Here is a 22,266-nt window from a genome sequence, read left to right on the forward strand (position 1 = left end):
ATCCACAGCCAGAGTCAAACATTTCCTGAATGACGTCTCACTCGGAGGTGAGCACCAGGTCACATTTGCTGGAAGCCTCCCGGCATTATTCTTTTACACTCATGGAAGCTGCTTCATAGTACAAGGGTATAGAGCCCAAGTTTCTCTCAGACGACACAGATAACACTGCTGGTAATCGCGTCAGACTTGTGATCATGAAGAATGTCCAAGGTCCCCTTGTGGTAGATTGTGCGTGCAGAAGGAAAACAACACCTGGTCGGTTCTTTTATTCTGCGGTGATCAGAGAGCAACCTACACTTTCTCAGAGTCCCTGAGTGGCTCTCAGGTCTCAACTTCCTAACAGTTTGGCAGCACACAGCAGCGTCTCAGTTACTATCACTCTCTTTACAAACTGACACGCCTCAGACCTTTCATGTAAGTCCAAGCCCTGCCAAGATAAAAAGCTTCCACATCTTTCCTCTTTGTATTCCCAAATGCTGACTGAAATTTGTTGTCTAGCATTTAATTCCTTTGAAAAAATTAAATATAATTTTTAAAGATTTCTGGTGCTCAGGGACATGCCACCCTATATTTGGCCATCTCTGATCATCAGACTTAATATAAGTAACCGTAATCAACTAGTCTATGTAGAAAAAATAATAATATGTGCATCTACAGTAGAGGCTAGAAGGCTATGGGAAAGAGCACAATCTTGGGAGCTTTTTTTTGTTTACATTTCAACAACTGGGAGGGTGTGCGCTGGGAGTTTTCAACAGGAAGTGGTTAAATGTATTATCTTCTTCCACATTTGTTGGTGCATCAAGTTCTCTTCACTTTAGTCTGAGTCAGGGACCAACTAAATATGATTATGCTTGGGTCCATTGTGCATTTTCTGCATGAAAATAAGAGCCTTTGGAGTCATTAGGAGTAACTGACCTACTTTTGGAGGAATGCGTTACCTTGATACACTACTTTGTGTGAATTGTTAAGTGTATCAGTTAAAAATAATTTCAGTTGATTTAATGAGACTAAATGAAAACATACTGGGCTATCCATTTAGCTTAGGTAACAAATGACTTTCTAATTTGAAAGCAAAAAAATAAATAAACAAGTAAATCAATGGTAATCAGTGTAATCTGTTCTAACTGGTGATCAAAAGTTAAAGTATTGCATGTATTGCCAGTGTAAAATATTTAAATGCATTGAAACTGAAAACTTCCACGATTTCCAGTCCAACAAATAGTGAGTTGTTTGATTTATCATTTGGCTTTGAATTTGGTAAAATAAAAATTAAAACAAAACAAAAACACACAAAAAACAGTTTTATGCATCATACTCCTTGCAAATGTTTTTATTAAAACAAATTGCTCCGTCACATAACTTTTACTTTAGTTTTATATTTCAGATATTCAGATCAAATTAATATTAGAGAACATAACATAAGGAAATACAAAAGACAATTTTTACATTATGATTTCAGTTATTATGGCCCTATGTGTCCTTTATATTTATTTATATTTACATACAGCATAGAAACAGCTTTTTTCCTCAAATTAAATAATAAAAACAATGTTGCATTTGATTTTAAAATATATTTTGATGATCTGAAAGGAATAAATAGAGAGACAAAAAGGAAGAAAGTCTAAGGGGGCAGAGGTATTTTGAAGTAGGCCACTTTGTGTCACTAATGCAGGCCAATTACTAAGTGTTCTTTCAATGCAGATCTTTCGCAAGTGACTGATATTATTTAATATAATGAAGACCAAATCATTTTCCCAGCACAAAAATACTTCAGCCAATAGATAACAGCTGCTATGCAATATCAGGAAAGAAGATATTGACATCATTTGAGGATATATATTTATACATAGCATGTTAGGGATACCAAAAGGTATCGGGTGTCAGTGCATGCATACAAGGAGGTTTGCATAATGCAGCTTGCACATTAAGCCTCTTTTAAATAGGACAAAACAGCCACCAATTCCCACAAGCATCAAATGCTTTTCAGCATTGAAGATTATTATATTATGTTAGCCAAGAAGAAATCGTTTTTCAGATAAATGTCCCTACAAGGTCTTTAGGACACTTTCTTTGCATTAACACTTTTACCATTCACCAGTCATACAGCTACTTGTCTACAGTCCAGAAAAAAGACAAAAAAAACCCCAAAGGATTCTCAAAATGATGTTTTTTGGAGATATTGTCAACAGGTAGTGAATTGTTTTTCAATTTTGTAGTTAATAGCATCTTAAAAACAATTGCTTCTTATTAAATATTCTTTTTTATGCAATATAAGTTAGTTTAGCTCATTCACCAGAAGAGAAAAGTGCAACATGTTGGCACATAGTTTTGGCATCAAATTTAAAACTTCTCTTTGCACAATGCTGTATTAATTAATCCATCATCATCTTAGAAAGTCTATATTTGAGACTTTTTAAAAAAATATTCAACTTGTAAATACTCCATGATGAAAAATGAGTAATGGGATTTATATTTACTAAACCAGGTTTTAAAAGGCAACAAAGGAAAGCTTAAACCACTTCTCACCTGAAGCAGCTTCCAGTCTCACTCATGTTTAAAGAAAGTCTGGCAGCACACCACATCAACGGTGGAAAAGAAAGAAAAACGTCCCAGTGCACAAGGAAAACTTAAAGAAGCTTTGAGGACATCTGAAATCAGGTTGTTAAAGATGCAGTCTGTCATGACCAGTTTCAGAAAGCCCAAGGCACAAATAACTGAAGCGTAGAAGTGGCAAATAGAGCAGGAAAATGGTGTCCTTGGATCACAAACAAAGAGACAATTCACTTGTAATGACTCCACAATTTAATCAATTTTTTCACAGCATGGGAAGCTGCCAGAAACAAGGTGTGAACTGTAACACGTCTCTCATTTAATACTACGAGTAACATTCAACATGATGCCAGCGAACATGTTGACAATCTGCCAAAGCAGAGATAATGTACAGGTAGGGCGCTGTCATTTCTGTATGGTGGAAAACAGTCTAAATGTTTAAATGGGAGTTTAACCATTAAAACAAAATCTACTATAAAAGCAGAGTAGTATCTTTATTTCCACCCTTTACACTGGGTGGAAATAAATGTGGAAGATCCAATGTTTGCTCTTCCATATTGGAAGATCAAATATTGGATGAGAAGAGCAAAGTCTGAAGGGCTGGCATAATAACTACCAGGATGTAAAAGCACTTTGTTTATGAGCCAAATGACCAACATGTTATATCAAAAAAGGGAAGAAGCAAGCTAGCATTAGCACACCTTCAGCAAATTGCAAAGATTGTCAACAGAGAAAGATGCATATGAACCAAAGATTAGCTATATGTGACAAGTTAGCAAGTTGTTTAGGACATAATAATAAAGATGATATGTTGTTAGAAAAACATTAAGGTAAATACTAATCCCTTTAAATTAGATTTTTTTTCTATTGTGCTTCTAATGTGACAATGGAAAAGGGTAATTTTGTAAACAAAAAACACATTTCATAGAGCTCTGACAAAGACTGAATCAGACTTATTTTCCTTCTTTTCCCATTCCATCAAGATGACAGCCTGCATGAACTTAGGTAACCCTTTCCAAAAATGTTTTTGGGCCTAATTTGTCTGTTGTCTGTCTTTTAACTTTCTATGAGAAAACTACAAAAAGAAACTTGACAGAATATAATTTTTTGCCCCCAATCATTTTAGATTATTTTTTTTATTTATATTTTGGCTCTTATTACTATATTATAAATGAGCTGCTTATTGGTCACAAATTCAGAATTGATTGCACAAACAGAAAAAAAATATTCAGCTTAACTAATAAATCTTTAACAACATTTAGTAAACATTAGAGATTGTACATAGTATGGCACTCGGTTGAAATGATTAATAATTTTCATCGTAGGTTAATCACTCACAGCAACTCAGAGCCGTCGACAGCCTGTTTTTAGAGCACTGAGAGGAAGATCAAAGCTGAGTCAACAAGTTCCTCCCCAGATTGACGGGATTTCCCAGAGAGAGGAAAAATACAGACCCAACTGCAAGAAGGAATGACAACAGGAAAACTGAAACAAACGGGAAATATTACATTCACATATTAACATCACAAGCTTAAATTCCAAGAATTTAAGCTTTGAGTGACCAGAGAGTTCAGGTCTTGGCCCATACATGCTTTTGCTTTAGTCCTGATTTATTCTGGACTGAATTCAATAAGTAAGAAAATGTGAAAGTTTGAAGTACGAGCCTCCTCGTCTCAGAAAGAAATGCAGCACACAACCAACTTTAACCTATGAATGAACTACTGTTTAATATTTAACATCAGCCATTGACAAGGTCAAAACACATATGAACAAAAAATAGGCATAATGATCATTATGATCAGGGAACAAAAAACAACAACATGCTTTTAGGGTAATTTCAGATAACTAAAGCTGTATATTAGGCCATTCACTTTCTGCTTCACTTTTCTGCTCTCTTTCAATTTAGTTTGTTGGACTGCTCCTCCAACAAACTGCAGCCATGATTCCAAAAAGAAATGAAGAATCTATTAAACCATTGATTCAGGGTTGCTTAGGTGGCGCAGGGGTTAAGCACAACCCACATATGGAGGCCTTAGTCCTTGACGCGGCTGTCGCAGGTTCGATTCCCAGACTGGCGACCTTTGCTGCACGTCTTCCCCCTTCTCTAATTACAAAAATTAGAGAAGGGGGAAACAGGAAATTACCCACTTTCCTGTCAATTTACTATCAAATAAAGGCCACTAGAGCCAAAAAAACCTTAAAAAAACATTGATTCAAGTTGATTCCTATCCTAAGCCCATAAGAAAATAAATCAAGTATTTCAATCTCAACTTTTAACTAAAAAGCCAAGAATGTCCTGCATACAAACTTTGTAAGTCAGACTGAAGGTTTGCAGAACCTCTGAACAAAGCATGTACGTCACAATGTAAACACAATCTGCACAGTCAAGCCTAGTTGGGGCACCACAATCTTCTGGGATGCTGCTCTTCAACATGGACAGGGAAGTTTGTCAGAGTTAATGGAAAGATGGATGGAGCTAGTAGCAAACCCATAAGAGACTGCAAAAGATTTCATACTGTAGTGGAGGTTCAAGTTCCAGCAAAACTATCAGTACTCATATAACTAGAACTACAAATTGTCTCTCTTTAGATGTGGAAAGCTGGGACAGACATCCTGTATTCCCAAAGAGTTGCAAAAGCAGGACTGAATACAAATGCATGGCAGACTTTTGGGAAATTTATTTGAAACAAAGAAAACTGCATATACATTTCGATACACTTCCCAATATCGCATTACTTTGTGTTGGTCTATCAGAAAATCTGAACACATCGATTGTTGTAGTTGTAATGTGACAAAGGTTCATTGTATAAACACTTTTGCAAAGTACTTTATAAAGCAACAACATATTGTGATTTTTGAATGAGTCAGAAAAGGAATGAATCTGCAATACTGGTAAAGTTTTTCAATATTTTAAGATTGCAATTTCCAATCAATTTCAAGTTAAAACACTTAACAGTTCAATATTTTCTGCTCTAATTACTGTTTGTAATTAGAGCAGAAAATTACAGAAATACCCGTGTATCTTGTAAATCCTCCCATGTCATAAAAAAAAAATAAAAATCTTGTTTTTGGCAGCACTGAAAAGCATTTCTGGAAAAGAAGCAAAAATTGTTTTTCTGAATATCTTTAAACCAAATCGCCTGGTCCACAGCTGAAAGAGACGCACCCATACTTAACCTTCAGATAAGGGGCTGTAAGAGGGACCACACTCCCATCTTCTACATATTTGTTTTTCCTCAGGGGACAAACCACAGCACAGAAATGTGGGTCATTAATGTGAGAGAATATAAAAACATGAACTTAGCCCTCTGTGACTGCAAGTAAACTGAAAAGATTGATCTAAAATTCCTATGGAACAGTGTTTAAGACACACACAAAAAAAGGAATTCAAAAACGTGAAGGTAACATATTTCATTAAAGTGGCCCAATAATGGGTTTTCATATTTTGGTTGACAAATAATATTAAAAAATGCATCTGTTTCCTTGATGCATTTAACATTTGCATTTTAACACTTTTATTTTAAGCAATAATTTTATACTTGCTATTTCCTTTTTGTCTCTCGTTTGATGCTCTCTAAAGCTCTATGAATGGTATGAATGGTGGCATGTAAAAAATGATGCCTTGCCTTGCCATGCCTTAACATTTGGAGCGTCTGTTGTTACACATTATTAGACAACTCTAGTAAGAGATGCTACAAGTCATAAAACAAAAAAACTTTAGCAGGACCCTTGAAACAGTCTGTGCCTGGAATCAAAATAAAACTTTTGGGTTAAAACTTCACATACCATGTGTATGGTCTTGGCCAGCCAGCCAGCAATCAGTGATCAAGTAGGATCCATTTCAAAGCCATCAGAGAGACACAACTACTATGCACATTCTTATGTCTGAGGACAAATTGAAGAGCTCAACTAACTAATCTTATTAATCTAGTGAATTTAAAGAGTACAGGATGAATCTTGAGCACTCCCAGAAACTCCAGATGTGGCAATCTATGCAAAATCCAAAGATCCTCCAAAGATTTTCACCTTGGATCTGCTTACTGGGCAGCAGCAGTAATAACCACCTCACCACTAAGCAGTCTACGCAAATAGCTTTACGGTATAAGGTGCATAGAGATGATCTTGATTACAATCTTTCCTCCTCACTTTTAAAATCAAGAAAGCAGGAATAGGACAGGAATATTTCCATTGAGTTCAATTCATCAGATGCAAAAAAGGTAGGTGACTCTTGCAGACCACAACAATTCAAATGTGCAGGTAGGAGTAGTTACACAAGAACCAATTCACACGACAAGTGACTCAAATTCAGATGCTGGGAAGAATCATGGCATAGCCAACCACAAACAAGAGTAAGTCAGAGCTGCAGATATTCTAATCACCAATCCAACCTTGTGCTCTTATTTTAGTTTTAAATCTATATATCATACATTTTGATATTTACCTGACAACTGAGCAGTCGCTTCTTGTCTGAACAAGCAGCTTACATGAACATCCTTGCCACCAAAACACTAGGTAAGAAAATAAGCAATACTCAAAAGTTTAAACATTTAACTACGTATATGTTGGCTTTCAAACAACCTGTGCAAGTCACTGAGATCTCTGAATGAAGTATGCAACAAAAACGCCTCTTAAATATCCAAGAGGCAAGATAACATTTGTATTCAACAGCTAATCAACTCAAGAGACAGAGTTCGGGCAATCCTTTTATGGATTTTGTCATATCTCAGCAACTATTTCTTTGAAAACAGTTTTACAATTAAGGCCATGGTGTGGATTGTCATCACTGGTACAAAGGTTGCATCTTTCACAAGGGCGTTCAAACACACAAGGCTGTAAATGACTGTAAAAGGAAAGTCTTTTTATTTTAATTGGTGCTGACCATATAAGGCATAATCTAAGGCTGGTCCAAGCCTTTTAAGGACATATACGAGACTATGCAAAAATTCTGCATCATTTTTATTTGCATTTTGTTTTCAATTGGCCAGAATTTCTTGAAATGACTAAAAATGGTCTTGATTCTTTACTTTGCCAACAGCTTTATTTGGCAAGTTTGAGCACAAACATTGAATTTGATTTCAGTTCCACTTTGGACTCAAGGACGACATTTTAAATATGAATATATTAAAATATGTTCTTCACAAGTATGTTCACATACCTATGGTGTTCTTACCAAAGAGAAAGACAAGGTTCAATTAGTGCAAACTAACAAATATAGTTTTTAATTTAAAAAAAATTAAAAACATTTAACTGAAAATTAGTCAAGTACTGGACTGAAAATGAGTGAAAAAGTGGCCAATATTCAAAGAAATTCTTTGAAAGGCTCTTCAAAAACCTGACAAAGTGCTGGTCAAGTGCTGACCACTGGATGCTTAGATACAAAATTTGAAAGAAACTAAGTCCTGTTTGCATCCTTCAAAAGTCCTTATAAGTTGACATAAGGCAGAACCTCTCTGGGGCAAGCTTTGTCTTTTAGTTGACCCAAGACTCTGCACCTCTGATTGCACAGATCACATAAGGCCATATGTCTGGTTGTGTTGAAAGAGGCTTTAATTGGTTCATGTGAGCCCTGAAATCAGACCCTTAATCCTCACAGCATTAACACCGCACAGTGCAGAAGTTTGAGGTTGGATTACATCTTCATCCTGCCAACAGTTGTGACACTAAATGCCACAGAGCTCACAGAACCATTGCACGGAAATTAGTCCACAAAAATACAGTGGGGTTAAGGATTTCTTGACCTTAAGTGACCAGTTTGATCAGCAGGTACAAAAGATTAGCTGCTTGTAACATTTAACCACTTCAAATGACCTAAGTCAGTGCTTTCAAAGTTTCAATACTGTGTAAAGTCTAGACTTCCATGTTGGTTCAGATTCAATTTCAGACCAATTTGAGGAGCAGGTTTGGACCTTCCTGTGCCCTAATGAGTATTAGACCCCCGGGGTGACTGTGTCTCATGTTTACTTCGCTACGTTTGTCACAAGAATCAAGATTTCCAGAGGAAAACCAAAACACACCAAACATAAACATCTGAAGACGGATGAGAATTTCACCTTGACGTAAACAAATTCTAAAAATCTATAAATCTGTAGGATGAATAAACTTTGACAGCAGCTAAAGGTTAGCTGAAAGGCTGCAAATTTACTGTTCAAAATGTTTTGCTCTAATTTCAAGGCTGCATCACTCCATCCTCAATAAGTAAGAGGTATATGGATTAAACAAGACAGATCTGCCTTGATTAGAGCTCAGTGAAACATTCTCCCCTTTCAGAGGACAGTTCCAGATGAACCCAACAGCAGCTATACTACTAGTTTTTCTGGACTATTATTAAACTACTTTATTTAATTTGGCCAGCATTTGTTTTTTAACCTGGATCTGAATGGGTATAAAACCTCTTTGTGCTAATAGGCTGTTAATTAAATCTTTTTGTCACAATTAACCTAAAATATTTAAAGCTTGTTCCTTGAGCTGGACTGAAAATATCCATTTCAGGGTCACTAAGCCCCTTCCAAAGTTGGTCAATCCAATGCAAAAATACAGCATCTACTCAGCTTTAGCTGTACAATATCTTTAATGGTATCATAAAATTAACTAATTGAGTCTCACATTAAAAGTTAAATGGGTAAATCCACAGATTCCATATGGAAATTTCCATTCTGCTGTTGGATCTCAACCTTTAGAAAATCCTCTGACACCCTGAAACTCAACTTGGCCTTTCTCATTTGACAGCAGCCCATCTGGTCAGCCAGTGGCGGTGAAGCCTGGCTCCCTGGTGTATTTTTGTCTTGCTGCTTCTCCCCCCACCCCTGAGCTCATATATGCAGCGACACCCCCTTATAAGTCAAAAGCTTATTCCAGGAAGTGACAGCTTGTGCAACTAGTCATTTTCTCCCCCTCAAGCCACCGATAAGGAGTAAACACCAGCATGAAACAGTCCGAGATTAAAATCGAGAGGGTCGGCAGCAGAGCTACAGGAAAAGATGAAAGCAAAGAAGCATTCCATGAATGAGTGGAGAAAGATTTGGTGCCAATTTGATTTCAAATGTCAAGGCAACTGAAAAAAACAGTAGCAGCACTAAGACAACATTCACATTGAGACTAATCAGAACTGATTAGGATGTACTGTGCTTATGCCTGTCTCCAGTAGTCACTTGAGCAAGAGGCGGAGCCCACCCTGGACAGGTCACCAGTCCATTACTTCCGGGCAGCTTAGAAGACTAATTAACCTAACCGTCATGTTTCTGGACTGTAGGAGGAAGCAAGAGGACCTGGACAAAACCCATTCACACACGGGGAGAACATGCAAGCTCTATGGAAAAAGACTGCAGGCCAGAATTCAAACCTGGGACCTTATTGGTGGATGGCAGCAGTGCTACCATCTGATTAACCATGTAGCCCATCAAAATTACATTTATTGTACAATTTAATCATTTACAAAAAATTCTAGAATTAATTGAAAAGAAGAAAAATCAAACTTTTCAAACATTATAACAAACCAATCACTGACCCAAGCCAATCAAAGGTAAAATGGCAGACATTAATCTCTGTCTGATTAATTAGTGCATCTTTGTTTTTGTTTTTTTTTGTGCGAGTCTTCAACAAGTGAAATAAGATGTGCAAATAATTTTGATGACCTGGTTAGTTAGTCAGGGATTTCCTATTCCAAATTGTTTTTAATTCTAGATGGTCAAAGAGACTGCTGCTTCCGGTCTGTGTCGGGTGAATGGCTCCGTACGCCGCAGTCAGATCATATGGCTCAGAAATCCTCAGCTGTCCCAGAAAACCTGTCCACAGCACTACTGACACACTTCAGTTTACAACCTCTACAGCAAAGCGCCAAGTTTCTCATGCAGGAGGCCAAACGCTTTCTGAAAATTGTCTGGTGGAGATGATGAGCTAGGACACATAATGATCAACAAGTCAGACAAAACTTGCTAGCAATAGCCAAGCACTAAAGAAGTTTTTTTTTTTCTGCATGAAAACATCAACCGAGATAATAAGTAAATATTATGTAGACTGTAGCTGATTGCAACACCAATCAGTTTAGGCTTAAAAGTCTATCCTTAATATCTGATAAATTAAGAATTAAAAAAAAATTTGTTCAGGATGATGCAATTTTCAAAGTCTAATTTCAAATTTGGCTCAGGTTCAGAAGCTTTATTGTTGTGAATGCCATCTTAAAAATAATAAAATAAAAGCTCAACTTCTCCTGAGTGAAATTTGAAAGTTCTTAGTTTTCAATATTTATTTTTGCACTTAAACTCAAACTTTCTTTTGCCTTTAGGCCAGACCCAAATAGAGAATTCTTGAAATATTTTTGTCAGTTTTCTGTTTTAGGAAAGGAAAGCAACCCAAATTGCCTAAGGGTCACAAACATGACCAACCAAAATAATTTCTGATGATGGAGGACACAGAAAATTAACCAAATTCTCTGGATTTTTACAAGCAGGTTTCAGCTGAAACATTTTACATGTTTGCAAGGTCAGCTCTTACCTAAATAAAGTGGATTGGCAGGGCTTACCAGCAACTAATGTTATTTCTGTTGAATGCTGTTACTGTCAGTAACAGTGTTTTAACTCAGAGGTTTCTTTAAGTTTGTTGCAAGATTGACTGCTACCATAAATCTTTCCTGCCCACAGCCTCATGATCCACAACAACTCTTTGAAGATACTTGGATAATATGAGTTATGACGACACTTAAATTTCTTTTTGGGATAAAATTTTATGTGTTAAATTGAATTGAAGTTTGTGTCACATGTGCAGACACAAGCCACTATTAAACTTTGCAACAAAGCAAACAAACGTAATTTTAAAATGAAATTTAGCGTCCTGACTTCCTGGAAAGGAAAAAGTTATCTGCTAAAACGGATGTTTTCTGATTGCAGCACTGATCAGTTCCTGCTTGGTAGTAAACAAGGCTACAGTAGTTACAACTAATGGTATCAAATCAACAGCAACCCATTAGTTAGTCTCTTACTGTTAGGAACGCCATTTAATAAGGATTTATCCAATCCGACCTATGACCTGTAAGCCGTTTGCGCTGAGCAAGCTGCTTCTGACTGACACGTTCATTCAGGAACTATAATGTCCTTGTGACAGCTGCTGCTCATTTACATCTCATCAATAACCTTATCAATTACAGACATAATTTTTAGAGCATAAACCTTATTTTAATAATAGAAGGACAGAAGCAGCAAATGTGGAGTACCGCTCCACTCTGTTCAGCGGTACTGAACTGAGTGGAGGTTTTCCCAACAAACACATTAAGCCATAACAGCGGGGGAGTGAGGATGGTACGATATGCTTGTTCTGCCTGACTGGATTTCAGCTGTCCGGAGACATGAAGCTACCTGTGGCACACACAGGAGCCGACTCCATGCAGTGCCGATCGGAGAGACTGATCCTGGGCATGAAAACCAGATTAACTCATGTACTGATACACTTAAACTTTTCCGATCACAGGATGAAGTGATCATCCAAAATGAAACTTTGATGGTTTTTAAAAACTAAAATTCGGTGCACAAAATTTTGTTTATTGTGGATTTTCTCCATTTCCAACAAGGTCAAGATTAGGCATACAGGGTCAAGTAATTCCATACACCTTAAGGAATATTTGGTCAAATGTCTCTCGGCACCTGGGATTCAAGCATTTTTCTTCAACAACTTTTCTTAACTGAATTATTATTTTAAAGTTGGTTGATTGTTTCTTTGCCATTAAAATTGATTTGAAGCATATTTCCTATGTCTTCAACAAGACTGAAGTCTGTTTAGGAAAGACCATTCAGAAAGCTTAATGTATACTTTCTTCAAAAGCTGTTTTGATGTCTTTTTCAGAAAGTTGTCCTGTTGGAACAACCAAGTGGGTTCAGGTTTTGGTCATCTACCTGATTTGAGGCAAGAACTTGAAGGTACTTTTCCTTGTTTGTCATTTGACTCAAGCACTGATAGCAAAATATTTACCCAACATCATGTTTCCCCCACCATGCTTGACAGTTGTCATAGTGTTCTATAGTTTGAAAGCTATACTGCAGGTATTTTAAAACTTTTGTCAATGCAGCCAAATAATAACCTAAACTCTATTGGAAATGTATGGACAATACTTTGAATGAAACCAAACAATTTAAATGAACTCCACCAATTACGATACAATGCAAAGACAGCTGAGACCAGAATTATGGCTGAATCTTAATGGCTACAAAACAAGTGGGTTGTTACTTGCTAATTTGACCTTATTCAAATATTACTGTGGATGTAGGCATTGCAATTAACCTGCATGTCTAATTTTGACTCAAGTAAACCCTTCATAAAATCAATGCATCTTGTTTGTTTAAAAAAAAAAAAACATCTGGAGAAACAACGCTGAAGTTGTTTGTTAGAACACCATAAAACCTTGGAAAAAGGACAGCTCAAATCAATTAATGAAACCTTTAAAATAAGATAATTTCTGACCCATAGTTGCATAAAACTGCTGATACTTCACAAGACTGTCACAAGCTAGTGACTGAATTACAGATTTCTCCTCTAAGGCAGTGGTGTCAAAACTTCTAGTCATGTTGGCTAAACTCACAACGCTGACTAATAAAAAGGCTTTATAACTATATTTACTTGGGTCTTTGGCGGAGATACAGGCCCACAGCATCACAGACCCTTAACTGTACTGAACAGCATGAGGAATTGTCTACGTATTCTTACTTTGTTTAATTCCAGACCTGACAGCTGTAATTTTGTGCCTATAGCTTTCTAACTTTTTGGGTCAAACGTTTTATCTACTGAAGAAAATAAATTTGTCAGTGAAATTCTTGTAGTAAAAAATTACAAAGGATGTCCATCTGCATCAGCTCCATTTGCTGGAGGGCCAAATTTGTGCCTACCTTGAACTATGGACAGGGGCCACACAAACCTGTTCAAAGGGCTGCAAATGGCCCCCGCGCGACACCCTCTCTCTTCGGTAATTTTTATAAGAACAAGAAAACAAAAACAGTGGAATAAAATGACAATAAGCATATGTCTGAGAGACCATTCCTTGAAACAGTAGTCAGATTCCACATTCACATATAAAATCAAAGCATATGGTGGTTTAGATGTATTCAAGTTTTTCTGTTTGTTTATTATTATTATTTTGGAAGCGTTTTCTAAAACTGAAAAATGAAATGAAGAAATGTGTTTGGGAGGAATGGTGTCGTGTTTTATAATCACATCACCCTGGCCGACTATGATTGAAGCAGCTTTCTATACAGCCTTCTCACTCAATTCCCAGAGCAGACAGTTGCGTCTAAATACAAACAAATTAATTTACATTCATGTGATTAAAGGTCATAGTCAGCGTGGCATTAATTGCCAAGCAGGGAGGCAGTCAGTCAGTTAGGAGGGATTTCAAAGAAGCATTCCTGATAAGCGTTCAGTCGTGCACTGACGTTCAGTCAAAGTGCGGCTTTTCGTCTGCTTCCATTGAAACAAAGCAGCACCAACCCGCAGTTCTACACCAAACTCCGCTGAAAACCAAAAAACTAACCTCTAGGAGCGATGAACACAGCCGCCCACCAGCAGCAGCAGCAGCAAGGGTTTCCTTTATGCGACCTGTTCTCCTTCTGACAGCCGCAGTTTCTGCACAGACACCGAGACCAACTCCGACTTCAACTCTTCTGTCAAGACCAGAAAATCAACTTCCGCTTGCTGGTTTCCACAATAAAAGTCTGCTGTAGTTAAATAATTTAGGGTAAGAACTACTGGGTCTCCTATTTCCAGACAGATATATGTTTAAAATACTTACAATAATACATACAATTCCAATGAAAAGCTTTTCATAAGTAATTAAATAACATCATAGAGCACAAAATACTGAAATGCTAAATAAAACAACTTTTCTATATAAGGGGGACTGTTTGTAACCATTAAATAAATATATTATTTACAAAAGAAAATATTAAGTTATTGGAACTCCATATAAAGTGAAAAAAGCCAGAAAACAAATCAATGTTTTATTCCAGTAGCATTAACTCACAATACAAACCTTCAGATAAATCCAACCTTTAATTTTAATTAAATCTCTCTAGATCATCTGCTTGGGTCTTTGGAGGAGATACAGCATCACAGACTGTAATTAACAGCATGAGGAAGTGTCTATTTATTCTTACTTTGTTTAATTCCAAACCTGACAGCTGTAATTTTGTGCCTAAAATCTCAATTTTAGTCTAATCTGACTGTCTACTAAACTCCACATGTGTGCTTGTGATGGTAATAGCTTTTATTAAGTGACTGATTGTTGTTACAGAAAATTATGCCACTCTTTGCTGCCGCTCTGTAACGGCGAGCTTTGGATATTTTTCCTCTCTTACTGTTTGTTTGTGTGCAGGCGTGTGTGTGTGCGTGTGTATGGGTGTGTAGGCAATATAGTATATGCCATACTATTTGTATCCCCTGATGAACAGAAGGTAATTGGCTGTGGTTCTGCTGTACCTTCTAATCAACTTGAAAAAGTGAAGTATAATTTTTTTTAAAAGTACTCCAGTTCCATTTATTTGATATGAATTGTTAGAAGCAGCCTACCAATACTCATACTAATGTTAAATCTATTGCAATAAGATAATTTATGAAAAATTTTAAATTAATGACAAGATTATGTTTGTTTCAAAACACACTGAAGTTTATGGATTATATTTTGCTTTTGTTTAAAGTGAAATATGTGTTTGTCTTCAATGTGATGCTCTAAAGAGATTTATGGCTGCACCATTTAAACAATGTTTGAGACTTTTATTTTGAAATGCGGCAAGCCACCTGTTCGGAACTGGTTTTGTGTTTGTTTCTATGCAACTTTACACAACCAGTGAGAAGTTACAACGGGTGACTACCCCACCTTTATCACAAAGCGCGTTTGCTCTGCTTTCTTTGTCACAGATTAAAAAGACACACAAAGTGGCTCCTTTAGTATTTGCAACAGTTAAATAAATTTTAAAAAACTTATTTTTAGTTTTTTTTTATATATCAAAAATTGTACTTCTAAATACTAAAAGGAAATATAGTGATGTATATGCACTTACCTGCGACAGACTGGCGACCTGTCCAGGATGAACCCCGCCTCTCGCCCGGAACGTTAGCTGGAGATCGGCACCAGCACCTCCCGACCCCACTAGGGACAAGGGTGTAAGAAAATGGGTGGATTTGCACTTACTCTAAATTATTTAAATTTCAAATTGAACACTCGGTTCTAATTAGATTTTGCTGAAGTTATTGGTCTTACGGTGCCCTCTGGTGGTGAAACGTTGCTACAACCTCTTGAAAGACATTTTCTGATTAGGTCTCAGATTTAAATGCTACCTACCATGATGTCCTTGAAGTTCATTGAAGTAATCCGGATTACATAATTCTATTTTAATCATATTCCTCATCTTTTAAAATGAAGAATATGATGAGTATCATGTTTGATATGTGTCAAGGAGGGCTCAAATTGCAACAATGCATCAGCAGACACATGGTGCAGATCTTATCATGGAAATTGGAGAAATAAGAAAAGAAGCACAGGACACAGGTTTAGAGCAACAGTAGACTCCAATAGTGGCAGACAGAAACCAAGGAGCGTAAACAGTGTAGAGATGCTGTTGTGCTGCCAGATGAGGACAATAAACAGAATGCAGACCAGCTGGTGGAGAACCTAAAGAGGAAATTGAGAGAAGGTGGAGATAGGATAAAGAGAAAGGACACAAAGAGAGTCCAATTAATCAAAAGCTAACTGCTAATAGACTAAATCAGCTGGTCATCAACTTCAGTCCTTGAAGGCTGGTGTCCTAACTTCAATTAATAAGGTTAGCAGGGCTCTGGAGAATCTGACTGCATACTGAGGAGACAATGCACCCATTTGATTTGGGTGTGTTGGACAAAGTACACATGAAAATGTTTCAGGACACCAACCACTGGACTACACGGAATTACATAGAACAGAGCAAAGGATGGAGCTAAGAAACTTGGTACAAAAAAAAGAACATGTGGAGAGGCACTAATGAAGGGAGATATTTAGCACAAAGGGAGCTAAGATACTCAAAAGAATTACAAACCAAGAATGAAGACTAACACTCATCTAGGAAAACTAAATGCAAATGAAAGAACAAGAATAAACAAACCAAACACAAAGACATAAAGTATCACGGCATCTTGTTGCTAGCAAAAATGAACTCAGAATTGAACTGAATGAGGAAAGACCTACAGCACATAAAAACCCCATAAGGTAATTATCAAAAACAGTTTTATTAACTTCAGTTTATCTACTATAGATTATGTGTTGTCTTTTTAAATCCCACAAAGTAACTAGTAGCTTGATTTTGGCATTTCCTCTTTCCAAGTGCAATCTGAAGCTTTCCCACCCCATTAAACCCTCCCACCTGCCCACCACTTTTTTGCCCCCTCCTCCTTTTTCTCTTCCTCCTCATACTTTCCAAATAAAACGGAGCCAGCTGTGCGTCGTCTGCTGCTCAGACGCTGAGCTGAGTCTGTGTAGTGGAAGGAAGCAGAGATGTCCGGTACCATGCTGCTGTTGGGGTTCTGGGCTCTGTGTTTACTGTGGACGGCCGGCGCCATGGAACGAGGTCCGGTTAGTCTAAACGAGATGTTCAGGGAGGTGGAGGAGCTGATGGAGGACACTCAGCATATGCTGGACGAGGCGGTGCACAAGGTCTGCGTCACATTTTATCCATTCATATCAGAGAAAAATTTTATCATTGAAATCCATGCTAGTCTTTTATTATTATTATTATTAATTTAGAATATAGAACGTTTAGAGTCAAAAGGGTAAAAATCTAAGTGGGTGGTATTTAGTTTGTGAAGTTTCTGCCAGGTCTGCTTTTGGCAGATTACACAGATTTTTCCATGGCTGGATGTTTGGGGAAGGTCTGTCTGACGCAGCCTGTGGAAGTCTGTTTTGGGCTCAAAATAGACACCGACAAATTTACTTGGATGAAGAATTGTCTCTGAGGTTCAGACCCACTTAGTTTTGTTCTATAAAGTCTTATAGAAATTCTTTTTAGGGCCTTCCTTTGGATTTCTTGTTTTGTCTTTAATTTCATTGATCCATTGAGTCATTGTCTGGTTTGGACAATGGCATAATATCATTACACTGTCTCCAACAGATTACTAATGAAAGTGCAAAATTCTCCTCATCCCCTTTGGATCTGTCTCCCGACTACCACAATGAAACCAGGAAGACTGTAAGGGGCAACAATGGGGAAACTCGGATCCTGGATCGAACTGACAAGGTGGGTTCTTTTCAGACAAACTCATTTGAAAGCTCGAGTCTGTAAAGTATCAAATCAGAAGCAATATGCTTGTCAACGCTGTTTTGTTGTTCAACCTCTGCAAAGCTGTCTCTCGTATATTGCTCTTTATTTGCAGGAAACTGACAACAGAACAGGAGAGACTTATACTTCACATGTGCATGTGGAAGTCTCTGGCCAGTGGAACGGTGTGGCGCATGTGAGTTTTTTGCTTTTAGAGTTTGTTTTGTGAGTGTTTATTGAAGAAGACTGATTACAATAAACCTCTCACAGATGAGACTAATGGTCAGTAATGCTAAAAAATAAAATGTGTAAAAGAACAGCAGATGGCCAGTTAAGAGGACTGCAGTCAGTAATGGGTGGAAACTTGGAGGTAGAAATTCAGATAATATAAATTTATTAACACATCAGTTGTTTGTACCAAAAACAAACAACTGATGGATAAAAGTTTTTAAGAAACTATTGGTATGGCTAACATCTAAAACAGTTTCTAAAATCCTAACACTTTTTCTTTCTTTTTTTTTCCCTGAAGGATTGCTCACCGTCATTGTAGCAGTATAATCTGTATTTTTTTCCCATGCTGTGTAAAATGAGGTCATCCAGGAAATAAACTCACTGTATATTTTTTTTAAATGTTTTTCAACAGCAGACAGCTTACTTATTGGAAACTGAGATCATTGCTGCAGTTTGCTGCATTACAAAGGTGGTTTTGCTCTCCGGCTTTCCTGGCAGCCATACAGATGGTGGTTATTTTAATAGTCCCCGCTGCTTAATGCCAGGAAAGCTTAGAAAAGGGGGGGAGTCAGCAGAAGCATAACGAAGTAAGCTCAGTTTTCCTAAAGTTGGTTAAAATGTTCTGCATCACTGTGCAGTTATTGTAAAGTAGAAACTTGTAAATCAACAAGAATGTTAGTGAATGTGTTTTGTCAACGGTGGGGAACATCTGGCTGTTTGAGAGTTTAATCTGGTTGTAAAAGTCTGTTAGTTTATGAAAGACAGACATAAAATTACCTGCCAAAACATTTTTAAATGTGCAGAAATGGTGCCAGTCACAGTTCATGGTGCTCCTTGTAAAGCTGATGCAGCCTTAAAACTGATCTCTTTGCTGGAGCCTGTTCCTTTTAATACTCTGGAACATGCATATATTCTACCTAAAAACTGTTATGAGAATAGAGGAACGTAGATTTTATTCCTGGTTAACATCTGTGATGATTTGGCCATATGTTTTGTATAGAAAAGGTCCTTTGTTTTGGTTTACAGGTGCGGTTTTTTGGGGTTTTTTTTTTATTTTTATCTTAGACAGTTCAGACGTCATGATCTAATTACAAGGCTGCCTGGTTATATGAAAGAGAAACGAACCCCCCTCCTTAATGCAACCACCCACCAGCAGTGGTGCAGCAGTCAGTTGCCAAATCTCTTGAGTCAAGACTGCAAGTGCAGGTCACCAGACACTCAGACTATTGTAAACATAACAAACTAACCTTGAGTGACCTCATCTGATTAAAGCACATGTTTCCCCTAAAATTCCCAGTAGAGCTAAGCTAAGTACAACATGTACAAACTTTTTAAAGTTTTTTTTATTATTATTATTATTATATTTTTTTATTTTAATGATTATTTCTTTTGCAGTAACTCAAATGAAAATGGGCAATGAATCTGGACAAAAATGCAACTTGTGATATAGCAAATAAATGTCTTACAAATATGGGTGAGTTCAAAAAGACACATTTTTATGTTGCGTATTCTGTCCAGATAAGATTTTTAAAAAATTAACAGTCTAGTATGTTGGATGCAAATTGAGTTGATTTATAACTTTGCACAACGGCTGTGAACTGTGCATGTCACTATATTTTGTGGAACTACAATTGAAATTTTCAAAATGCAAGCAAATTAAACTTGGATAATATTTAAAACCGTCCATGAAAGTTCTTTGCTACTGTGGGGTTGGGTAGTAGATTTATGTACAATAACTGTATAAATTACTGACAATAGAATTATTAATAATTTCATTAGTGAAACTGCTTTTGTGTATTATCTGTGCATTTTATTTTTATGTACACAGGAATTTTGGTACTGATGACTTGATTCTGATAAAGTTATCAGTATGATGTACTCATACTTATCAGCTTAAATATGAATATGAACAAATGACTAGAATAACAAGCTCTAGTTTAAGCTAGAATTAAATCCCAAAACCAGTCTTTTGCACAATCTGCCTTCCTTTTATAAAGGCATGAAATCTCCTCAGAACTGAACTGAAGACGCACTAAAATTAACGTTATGTAATTATTTATTTAAAAGGAAAACAAAGTGCACCTTACAAATTCTCTATTTGGAACTTTTATATACTTTGATTTTTTTATTTTATTTCATGCAGTCTGAAATGACATGTTTTAGTTGCATTGCTTGTCTTGTATCATGCATGGGACAGCAGTTTAGCTGTCTCATTGACGTGTAAACATTGTCTGGACATCTACAAATAAATAACATGAAAATATAAGAGGTGTCAAATGTTAAAATCAAATGAGGTAACATGAATGAACAATCGATCCACGGGGTCTTTAATCTTGCTGAAATCTGTTGACTTTCTGTCATTTGAACCTTCAGGAGTGCATGGTGGATGAGGACTGTGGGGACCTAAAATACTGTTTGTATGAGATTGAGAACTCAAGGTGCCTTCCCTGCATAGCAACAGATATGGTGAGAGCTCAGTCATCATTTTGTTCTACATTTGCTTCAACTCCATGTGCAATCAGTCATAACAGGAGCTAAAACACTGTTAACAGCTGACATTTTACAGTGTTGATACAAAGTACAAGAACAATGCCTTGTACCCTTTTTTGTGTTGTTTTTTTTTTGTTTGTTTTTGTATTATTGTTCTTTACAAGAACAAAAAAATTCAAAGACTGAATGGAAAGTATCTGTGAAAGGCAATTATCAAGTACAGATTCCCATCTGAACATAGGACTAGACTCTGACTGGACCATTCTAACACATTGATATGCTTTTCCCTAAATCCCTCCAGTCAAGCGCTGGCACTTTGTCTAGCGGTAAGCTGGTGCTGTCCAGCTGGAAGATGAATATCCATCAGTCTTTGGTAGCCAGGTTTTCTTCTGAACTGTTCCTGTATTTATCTTTCTCAACCTTCCTATTCCAAGTTCCTTTTGAAAAGCGTCACCCTGCCACCTCCAGCATTATATTTCCTCCACCATATTTTGATGCGGCTCATCATATTTCTGAAGTGACGTGGGAGAGAATTGTGTAAATGATCTAATAAAAGTTGTCATAATGTCTGCCTTTTTTTTTGTAAAGTAGTGAAACTGTTACTAAAAAGTGTGCTTCCCTTACAGCCATGCTCAAAGGATGAAGAGTGCTGCTCAGATCAGATGTGTGTTTGGGGTCAGTGTACAGTGAACGCCACCCAGGGGACAGCGGGGACTATCTGTCAGGGTCAGAGCGACTGCAGGCCAGATCTCTGCTGTGCATTTCAACGAGGTGATGTGGAATATATGTAACAAGTCTGAATTTGCATCAGATACCATAGAGTGTACACTTTGAATGCAAAAATCTGTTTAAATCTTCATTAAAAAAATTCATTTGATAGGTCCCTATTTACTGATTGTAGCAATACAATTTGTAATGTTGAGGTTTAAAAAAAAACAGGTTTCCTATACAGTGGTATTTTAGTCGGCACACATTCAAAAGTATATCAAACAAATGTGGATAAACGCACAAAATTCAAGTCAGGTGTGCATTATTCAGTCAATAGTCTACTGAATGGCAGGTTTTCTGCTATGGACTCTATGAATAATTGTCAACTATCTTTATCTTGTACATAATGAAAAGAACTAATGTGAACATTAAAGATGCTCTATGATACAGGTGGGCAATTAAAATAATGCCAGACTGACTTCCTTCTTCTGCCCCATCAGAGTTTTTGTTTCCAGTATGCAGTCCCAAACCTTTGAAGGGAGAGTCCTGCCTGAACCACCCCAACCTTCTCATGGACATGCTGGAATGGGACCAGGAGGGCCCCAGAGATCACTGTCCATGTGTGGCCAACCTACATTGTCAACCCCATGGGTGAGAACAAATACCGAACCGCAAATTTGTTGGGTACCTCTAACAACAGAAGTGACAAAGTTTTACTCCGAACTCTTTCTTTTTGCAGTCGTGGATCCGTGTGTGGAGAGTAGGACTGACGGAGTAGAGGTTTAAAAAGACTTCAGTTCAGTGCAGTGTCCCATCTGGACATCACCTGCATTCTTTATGCTATTTATGCTTAACTACAAGTCTGTACTGAAAGGCAAAAAGTAAATAAATGACTTTAATTTAGTTTTGACAGTTTCATGTTTGTTATTTGCTGGATCCCTTAAAGGTAGGAAATCTTGTCCTGGATGTTTCATTGAATTTCCAACATAAATGTCCAATCAGATTGCATGTTTTTCCAGGTCGGTGA

General features: G+C 37.1%; 2 protein-coding genes across 11 annotated transcripts in view; one reads left to right on the forward strand and one right to left on the reverse strand.

The window, feature by feature from the left end:
- The window catches only part of mical2b (microtubule associated monooxygenase, calponin and LIM domain containing 2b), a 51,176-nt gene extending 36,991 nt beyond the window's left edge, over positions 1-14,185 (reverse strand). For 7 of the 10 annotated variants that reach the window (XR_003597910.1, XM_028036353.1, XM_028036343.1 and 4 more), the window contains exon 1: positions 14,060-14,185. The gene's annotated coding sequence lies outside the window, so the exon portion shown is untranslated. Of the gene's footprint in view, positions 1-3,888; positions 4,009-6,991; positions 7,129-13,418; positions 13,491-14,059 lie in introns of those variants that run through there. The other 3 variants (XM_028036334.1, XM_028036326.1, XM_028036318.1) reach the window with 3 other exon arrangements.
- A 2,771-nt stretch (positions 14,186-16,956) lies between these two features.
- On the forward strand, positions 16,957-22,143 carry dkk3b (dickkopf WNT signaling pathway inhibitor 3b). The gene is made up of 7 exons (XM_028025717.1): positions 16,957-17,209; positions 17,664-17,789; positions 17,926-18,006; positions 20,415-20,507; positions 21,158-21,302; positions 21,740-21,890; positions 21,979-22,143. Exons 1-7 carry the CDS (start codon positions 17,051-17,053, stop codon positions 22,001-22,003), a joined length of 780 nt encoding a protein of 259 aa, XP_027881518.1. The 5' UTR covers positions 16,957-17,050; the 3' UTR covers positions 22,004-22,143.
- Positions 22,144-22,266: the final 123 nt, after the last annotated feature.

The sequence above is a fragment of the Xiphophorus couchianus genome, chromosome 2, assembly GCF_001444195.1.
Source record: "Xiphophorus couchianus chromosome 2, X_couchianus-1.0, whole genome shotgun sequence".
Lineage (NCBI taxonomy): Eukaryota > Metazoa > Chordata > Actinopteri > Cyprinodontiformes > Poeciliidae > Xiphophorus > Xiphophorus couchianus.